The sequence below is a fragment of the Vigna radiata genome, chromosome 7, assembly GCF_000741045.1.
Source record: "Vigna radiata var. radiata cultivar VC1973A chromosome 7, Vradiata_ver6, whole genome shotgun sequence".
Taxonomy (NCBI): domain Eukaryota; kingdom Viridiplantae; phylum Streptophyta; class Magnoliopsida; order Fabales; family Fabaceae; genus Vigna; species Vigna radiata.
Genome location: NC_028357.1, coordinates 45,462,201 through 45,471,607, shown reverse-complemented (window position 1 = coordinate 45,471,607; position 9,407 = coordinate 45,462,201). Strand labels below are relative to the sequence as shown.

At 30.4% G+C, this 9,407-nt stretch overlaps 1 protein-coding gene across 2 annotated transcripts in view; it reads right to left on the bottom strand.

Annotated features, from left to right (window-relative positions):
• The window catches only part of LOC106768651 (putative inactive cadmium/zinc-transporting ATPase HMA3), a 9,327-nt gene extending 1,263 nt beyond the window's left edge, over window positions 1–8,064 (bottom strand). Inside the window, exons 1-10 of one of the 2 annotated variants that reach the window (XM_022783908.1) lie at window positions 8,008–8,064; window positions 7,626–7,844; window positions 5,843–6,100; window positions 3,210–3,307; window positions 2,558–2,813; window positions 2,318–2,455; window positions 1,678–2,005; window positions 1,118–1,320; window positions 745–947; window positions 1–549 (exon numbers count right to left, since the gene is read on the bottom strand). In XM_022783908.1, coding sequence (XP_022639629.1) covers window positions 1–549; window positions 745–947; window positions 1,118–1,320; window positions 1,678–2,005; window positions 2,318–2,455; window positions 2,558–2,813; window positions 3,210–3,307; window positions 5,843–6,100; window positions 7,626–7,809 — 2,217 coding nt within the window. In that variant the 5' untranslated portion in view covers window positions 7,810–7,844; window positions 8,008–8,064. The remainder of the gene's footprint in view (window positions 550–744; window positions 948–1,117; window positions 1,321–1,677; window positions 2,006–2,317; window positions 2,456–2,557; window positions 2,814–3,209; window positions 3,308–5,842; window positions 6,101–7,625; window positions 7,845–8,007) is intronic. The other variant, XM_014653904.2, reaches the window with a different exon arrangement.
• Between the last annotated feature and the right edge of the window lie 1,343 nt (window positions 8,065–9,407).

Here is a 9,407-nt window from a genome sequence, read left to right as displayed (position 1 = left end):
ATGCCCGTTTTGATCATGACAATGTTGATGTTGGTGGTGAGCATGATCATGGCCATGAGTGCCAGCACACCCACTTTTGTGGTTATGAGACTTAGTTGAAGATCTACAAGATTTTCCTCCATGTTTATGGCCTCTTGGAAGAAGTAACATGCTGTTCAAGATGACCACTAGACACGTTCCAACATCAGCAACCACTGCTGCCCAAACATATGGGTAACCACCAATGGCCAAACCAATAATCGCAGCCTTGGTAGTGATTGACAAAATAATGTTCTGAAGCACTTTCCATCGTGTTTTTCTTGCAAGCTTAATGGCTTCAGGTATCTTCTTAATGTCATTTGACATAAGAATTATATTTCCTGTCTCACTTGCAAGTGCAGAACCTGAAATGCCCATTGAGATTCCGATATCAGCTGAAGCTAATGCCGGCGCATCGTTTATACCATCTCCGATCATGGCTGTCGGACCTTCCTTCTTAAATTCTGAGATGATTTTGACCTTGTCCTCTGGCAACAGTTCTGCATGGACTAACTCCAGAGAATGTCCCAGCTGTAGTTGAAGTCATTGTTTCCATTAGTACTTAACTAACCATGGGAAGTTAATGTTAAAAAAAAAAGTTCACTTATCAAAGAAGTTAACTTTGAAACTAGAGAATTTGATACTATTCAAAATCACTCTGGTGGCAGCTTCCTATAAATTAGCCATATTGTATTCAGGAAGGTTTGATCATATAACATCACACACCTGCTCCTGTGCTTGCATTGCAGCAGATTCACTGTCTCCAGTGAGCATGGCTGTTTTGATTCCCATTAACTTCAACTGCCCAATTGCTTCCTCAACACCTAACCTGCAAACATCTGAAAGAGAGAAAAATCCAACTGCGGTTGCTCCTAAGTATATGTATCCAGTGGTCTTTCCTCTTGCATTTTCTCCTTGTAATATTGGAACTACAAAACAAAACCATCACAATGAACACCTCATTCAGCTCCAAGAAACAGAAGAAAAACTAAATATCAACCTCTGGAGAGCATAAGGGTAAGTTCTAAGAGATATTGAAATGAGGCTTGGAAACTAAAACTATGTTATCAGGTTACACCTCAATGGAAAAGGCACTCACCTGTTTCAGACCCGGCTCTTGCGGCAATTTTTTTATTTCCAATGTAAATAACTTTGTCATCCATTTTTCCACTGATTCCTTCCCCAGGAAAGTTTTCAAATTCTGTCACCTTTTCTGGCTCTGGTTCAACTGAGAGAGACCTTCCATAATCAACAATGGCAGATGCCAGTGGATGGCTTGACTTGCTCTCCACACTTGACACCCTGAAAAGTTGAATCCAAACGCATTGATCTCATAATTCAACAATTTATTTAATCTTTATTCTAAATAGGCTACTGAAATTTCCTAACAAGATTATGTTATATCTGCTATACACACAAGAAACTCCATCACTATCATCTGCTTGTATGTTTCTTTTATTAATATGTTTATCCTTTTAGTAAAGTGTTTATAAACTAACATTCCTTGAATCACATATTGTCATACATATATTAATCAAGTTTTTACTTTTTATTGTAATTTTCTTCAATGAACTATTTAAAATATTTTCCATTCATAGTACATTTCAAACGAAAGATGGACAGAAATAGCAGTGTAGGGGAAACGAGGGATGCGCTTACCAGAAAAGCAATGTGTTGAGATCTATGTCATCTGAAAGAGATTGAAACTCTGTAACCACAAAATCACCCTTCGTTATGGTACCCGTTTTGTCAAAGGCCATGACCTTGATTTTTGCAAGTGTTTCAAGATGATGACCCCCTTTGATGAGAAGACCTGATGTGGCTGCTCTGGTGTAAGCACAGAAGGTTGCAACTGGAGTTGATAGGATGAGTGCACATGGGCATGCACTCACTAAAACAACCAACGCTGAGTGAAACCAGTATTTCTCTCTACGTGATTTTAACGCAAGTGGAATCACTGCTACAAGGGTTGATATGATTACAACGGCTGAAAACATTAACACGAAAAGTAAGGCCAGTGAAATTGAATGCAGGCATGAAACCAATAACAGTCAGAACTGAAAACGAGAAATAGAATCAAATGATGGGTTGAACAGCATGAAATGAACTAATGCTACCATTTTGATGTTTAGATTTTCTGGGATTGAAAGAACCAGGGGGGGTTTTGTATGTGTTTCTAGCACATTCAATAGTTTCACATGGAAGGCTTAACATTTGACAGGAACTTAGTTCGAAATGCAATGCAACCATTCAAAAGTGAAAAAAATAAAAAAAATAAAAACTGGAGATTTTGTCTAACCAGGGGTATAAAACTTGACAAACTTCTCAATCAATGTCTGAACGTTGGTTTTGCTGTTTTGAGCTTCTTCCACGAGTTTTGTCATTTTAGCCACCACACAGTCTTCAGCCAGTGCAGTAGTTTTCACACTGATATAACCTTTTAATCGATCAAGAAAAAACGTTAGCTTCACCAACTATTTTACTTGTGATGTTTTCTATATTAGCAATGAGCATTTACATATAAGAACTAAGAATTTACCATTCAAATTGATGGTGCCAGCCCATACAGTAGAATCCTTTTGTTTTGCCACAGGGAACGATTCCCCAGTCAAAGTTTTCTCGTCAACTTCACAGGTTCCATCTAGAACAACTCCATCAATGGGTATCACCTCACCTGCTTTAACAGCTAAAATGGTATTTAATTTCACCTCATCAGCATCCACAACTTCTCCCGAATCAGCTATGACTGCTTTTTGAGGGGCTATGTTCATCAAAGACGACATTGCTGCAGTTGCCTGAATCCAAACATTTTTGCAATTTACAAGTTTAACTTACAGTCAGAATTCAAACAGAGAACCCTGCCTTTTGTTTTCTATACAGAACATCTATACATCACAAAACATTTGGCAGTTTACATGGAATTCAGTTTTCTTCATTAACTATATAACTATGTTAATAAGTCTTCAATCACTCATTTTTTTATAATTTTGTGCTTTCTTACATTCAAGAGTGTATAAGTTTAAATATACAGTATAACTATAAGGAATGTGTATCGATGGGTTGGAACAGTCCACATTTCAATAATGAAATACGAACTACAATAGAATAAAACATTAATACTTGAAACAGTGAGAAGCATGATATACAAATAAATAAGTATCTTCCAAAAAAATAAAATAAAAAATCAATACCTTGTGGCTTGCCCTTGATTCTAACCATTCTGCAATTGAGAAGAGGAAAACGATGGTGCCAGCTTCCAAATAATCACGCATGGCAATTGTCCCAGTAACTGTCAAATAAAAAGAAAAAAAGAGATGTGTAAATCTTATAATAATATTTTTCAGATAATCAGAAATTAATTATAATTTAAAAGTAATAATCTTCTTTCTCATTGGACGAAACGATTACATGAATCAAAAAGTGTTTCTTTTAAGGTAAATCATATATACAAAGTGACTAAATCATAAATAATCTAAACAGTTACATAGTTTGATTCCATCACGTCTTGTATAGACATACTAGAGGTTAGCATGTATATATTTTGTCTGTTTCTGTCAAATGTTTGCTGGTTAGTAGAAAAAAAAAATGTTATCCAAAATTATAAATATGATCTTCAACATTTTATTAAATCATTTTTTTTTTTACTTTTCTCTTTTTTCTTCACTTAAAAATTTAACGATTTAAAATTTGAAATACATTTTTCTTTAACTAGTTTTTAAAAGTCTGAACTCGTAATCAACTTTCAAAAGCTGATTAAGAAAAGAAAAATCATATTTTAAAATACGTTTCAGAAAAATATATAATTTTGAAATACGTTTAATGAAGAAACTTACTTCGAAATATACTTATCCTTAAACATATTTACGGTTAAGAAAAAAATGAATTAAATTTAAAATAACAAAAAAATAACATAATAAATTTTGAAAAATTAAAATAAAACAAACATAACAAGGAAAAAAACTAATAAAATAAAATTCAAAAATTTAAAAATAACCACCAAATAAAAAATATTTCTTTTGCTTGAAATTATATTGATTTTTTTATTTGTTTATAATTGTTTAAAATAATTTTAGTTGATTTTTTTAAATATTGTAATTGTATTTTGTTATAATTTTTATTTAAAATTTTGTTGAGTTTTGTTAATTGTTTTTTTTATTTTTCAAAATTTATTATGTTATTTTAAATTTAATATATTTTTTTTCTTAAATGTAAATACATTTAAGGAATAAATGTATTTTGAAGTATATTTCTTATTTTGAAATGAAAATCGATTTTAAACCTTAAATCATTGAATTTTTAAGCAGTTTTCGAAAGTTGATTAAAAGATAAAAAGATGAAATGAAGAAGAGGAAAGAGAAAAGAAAAAAATATTTAATAGAACATTAAAAGTTATATATTTATAATTTTGAAAATGCAAGAAGAAAGAAGAGAAATAGAGGATGAAAACATCCACCGCTTGAAGAACCATTTAAATTTATGAGCAAGGGGTGATGTTTGTTTGTTTGTTACAGGGAGCAGATTTTCAGAATGTTTGGTTGGTTGCACTTCAGCTGTCACATTTTTCTGAAGTTTTTCACATGTGAGTTGTATGTAGTTGCGTCCGTGATCAACTGAGTTCTGAAAGTATTTCCAAAACCAAATATATGCAAATTTCATATATTTTTTAAAGTTTCAAACATCCAAAGAGAATCATGAGTTACAAGAATGTCAGAATATTCTCTCGTTTGATTCTTCACCTGATTATATCAGCATGGAAGAATCTGTGGGTGCCGATTCAGGGTTTTTGGTTTTCAGGAATTGTTTTGGGAATTTTTGGTTTTCAGGAGTTCTTTTGGGTTATTTTGAATTTAATGAGAGAACCAATATTTTTTTTTCTTTATTAAAAACTAGCAGTTGTCGCATAAGGTTATTTTTAAATTTCTGTTAAATATAAAATTATAAAAGAAAGAACAAACTGCTGGATACTTAAATGGTTAGTTTAAAAATAGATATTCACAAGTTAAATATAAGATTATATAAGAAAGAACAATTTGTGCAGTTTAGTAAGTTAAAAAAAAAAAACAATTTACTCAAAGTTTAACAATTTAAAAACTGAGAATTTAGGACAGTTTAAATCTTTTGGAACTTTATGGGTTTTAATTCTATGAAAGTATATGGGATTATTAACATAAGTTTTCAATTTATAGAGATTGTTCTCAACTATGACTAACAACCAGGTTAAAATCAGCAGAAATGCTGACAATAACTCTCTTAAATATATTTTTTTAAGTGAATAACAAAATTATAAATAGTTAATTTAAGAACAAACATTGTAATGTTGCGTATTACTTAAAAACAAAAATACTAAAAATACTCAATCTATTATTAAGAGAAAAAGATAAGATGATTTTAAAAAAAAAAAAACAATTAATACTCCTTAAAAGTTAAAGAGTGGGAAAAAATGGAAAAATATGCAAAGATTGTTTTTAAAAGTTTATCTAAAGACAACTAGAAAATTATGATTAAAAAGTTAAAGCTTTTATTCAAACAGAATATGATAATATATAATCCAAAATGTGTCATGATTAATCCAGCGTGTCAACCTTTTTCCAGTTCTTCTACTTGGAAGTTCTTTATTTGAATTATGTCAAGCAACTTAATAAAAAGCTAAGAAATTGTTAAGAAACACTTCGGGGTTTGTAGTGGGTCTTCAAAATATATTAATTTAAATATATTAAAAGAGTTTTTGATATATTTGAATAAATAAAAATGAATATATTTTAAAGAAAAAGATGTAAGAGAGAATCTGGACTGAAAAATGAAGAGAAATTAAGCAAATTATTACCTGCTATGATCATGAGAATGCTAATGTCAACCCTAAGATTACGAATGGAGGCAATGGCCTTTCGGAAGATAGGGTAAATACCAGCAGCAACTGCACCAAGTGCTACATACTTCAAAGGAGGATACACAAATTTCAGAAAAGAAACCAAAAGTAGAACACCCGAAGCAATTGAGTAAGGGCTTGGCCATCTTTTTCCATGATTTTCATCTCCATGTACTCTGATATTAGCTTCTAATCTCGCTTGATTCAATGCCTTAACTGTCATCACAAACTTTTATTCATTTATCACTTTCTTTTCCAACAAAATCATATCTTTTTGCATCAAAAAAAGCTAAAGTTAACAGCCTAACTTTATCCATACGGTACAAAATGCTATGTATATGCACATACGAATAATACTCTTATTCCACATAACTACTTTACACTTCCACTTTCACCTTTTTTTCTTTCAGATCTCTCCTAATCAAACAATAATCTTCATTAATTCATTATACATGTGAACCTAACTGCAAGTTTCATCGTATTTTGAGGTTGCGTTTGTCTCACCTTTTAACTAACCATTTTCACTTGTCGGATTTTGATGGAAAAGTATTGCTGATAGAATTTTCTTTTTTAATAGTGACACTAGGATCGTCTTGAAAATATAAATACATATATTTTTTTTAAAAAAAATTGTGGGTATGATGAATTCTATTTAATTAAAATTAAAAAATAAAAAATAAAAAATAAAACGTTGGCTAATGAATTAATCTTAAGAAAAATGAACTCTAAAACAAGCAAAATTTGTGTTTATAAAGAAACTGTTTTGGTCATAGTTTCTTTCCAAGTGGAAAAGTTGAGATAAAGAGACACTTCCCTCTTTAATTGCTAATGCATCATCTTTAACACCAATACGTTACGTTTTTGAGAGAAAGAAACTTTGTGATAAAGATGATAACGGTGTGTCTCATTTTGTGGAAAAAAGATGCTCAAGTACGCAAGATCATCTGCCAAAGCAAACTTCTTTTGTTTCACCTTTTACCTTGGACAAATACAAGCATGGCAATTATAAAAGAAAAATTGTTATCTTGTTTTCTTTAACTAATTCTGAATTCCACACAAAGAACTTACTATTTCTCCAAATTAATAAAGTACAAGTACCATAAATTCATTTTCATAATCAACTCCTCTTAACATAGAAAAAGAATCTTTTACCCCCATTCCCTTAACCATTACAAAAAAGTTAGGTAATCCTATATGTCCACCTTTATCTTCAAAGCGATGCGATCCAATGTGGAGTGGTCCAATCAACTATAGAGAGAGATTATTGCATTAAAATTTAGAAATTACTTTCAGTTTTAATAAATGGTAATAGATTCTAATGGACAAAATAGATAAAGGAAAATTGTTTACAGAATTAAAACAAGTTTATGTTGATGATATACGGATTCTTTAATATAGATTAAAATTAATTAAAAAATATAGAAACATAAAATAATATAAATTTTTAATAACAAAAAAGTGGATGAAGGAATATATATATATATATATATATATATATATATATATATATATATATATATATTAATTGAATAAAGGTATTGATGACACAAATTTACATTTATTTCAAATAAAATGGGTTATAAATGAATTTTTATATTTAAAAAAAATAATAATAATAAAAAAATAAAAAATGTAAAAAATTTGTATCTCGCAAATATAAATCTGTGAGTGAGAGTAGAGAATAAGAAAGAAGATGATGAAAATTAGAAGAGAAAAAAGTGAATTGAGGGGAATAATGTACCGATTTGAAGTTGCGAAATGACAAGAGTGTCATGCAGAACAATGACAGTTCGTGAAGGAACTATGACAGAAACCTCTTTGATTCCTTGAAGTGGCTTTAAGATGTTTTCGATGAGTGGTACTTCAGAGGAGCAGCACAAACCCAACACATCAAAGTAGCTCTTCTGCAATTTTTTACTCTCCATGACAAGGTAAAATTCCAAAGCCTTGATCAAAACACCTGCCAAAACAAAGTCCTTTCAGATTAGAATGAAGAAATGTCCGTTACTAATTCATCTAGTTAAACCAAACCAGGTATATCGTGCGTGAGAACAAGATAAAAAAAACATGTTGCAAACGTTGGAAGAGAAACAGGTAAGAGACAGAGAGATAAAGAAAACCACCTTGTTTTTAGGAGAGAGAAGAGGAATATGGTGGTGAGACGGTGCAAGAGGAATGGGAGTTTAAGTAGGCAAACTCTGAGTGCGTATATAAAGAAAAAACAGAGAATAATAGATGCAATATGATTGGACCCGTGTTTTACTTGTACAGAAAATAAACTAATTTAAAACTTAATTAATTAAGCATCAATTACTCATCAAACTTCAATTATTATTTTTTTTAATTTTTTAGGGAGGGATGAGACAAGTGTAAGTGGAGAATCAACAAGATTAATGGAATCCACCTATGAATCCACCCTTTCTTTTTATGTTTTAGTACAATTCAACCCAAAAACATCATCACAAACCATCATCTTTTCTCATTTCACATGGGACATTCATTTTGTAACGTTGTTTAGAATCACCACAAACTCTAATTAAATTAGCTTTATTAATCATAACAATGAGTTTCCTCAAAGTGTTTTTAGAATTATATCAATTAACTCATTTTGTAATATTATCACTACTTAATTGACAGAACAGTCAAGTTTGTAACTGAAGCTTCACGTGCAAGCAAACGCAAATCAGAAACTTGTGTTTTTTCTTTTTTTCCGGATTTTATGTTTTTTAACATTATAATTATAATTTAGTAACTCTTCTAACAAAAATGTTAATCTTGATTTATCAGATTATTTAAACTCTTATATGATAAATTTAACTCCTATTTTGGCTTCGAACTACTAACTTTATCCTGATTCCTTCAATCTTAGATAGAACTGGGATCAAAACTTGAAATAAATTTATCTCTAAATTAAATTAATAAAAACAGAATGACACTAATTAAATATATGAGACTTTTAAATCATATTAACACTAATTAAATAAAAAAAATTAATAAAAACTATAAATACAAATTAAATATAGAAATCAAATTAATGATGAAGCTATAAAAAAAATGTTCATTGAGTAGGATGAATTTTATGTGTGCTTTCTTAGTGTGTTAATGTGCTCTTTTTCCTACCCTTTTATCTATCTTTTTTGGTAGTAGTTAATGCATATGCCTATGCAAACACTGATTCCAACACATTCTGCTGTTATAATTTCTTGGCTATTTCAAATTGGATAATGATACTTTCACACCCACAATCTCACAAATTTTTTACACCGTCACCTGTCACATTTTGGATGATCCACATGTTTTAAAAATAAAATGACAGAACATGGATTGAATGTGTAGTGAGAGACCTGTTATCAATGTACAAATAAGTAGGTAATTTAGGCTAACTTTTAGCACGAGAAGGTATCAATGTAAAAATAACGCAGATTCAAAAATGTCCTCCTCGTGCTAAAAGTTAGCCTAAACTATCCACTTATTTGTACATTGATACCAGGTCTGTCACTACACATTTAATTCATGTTCTGTC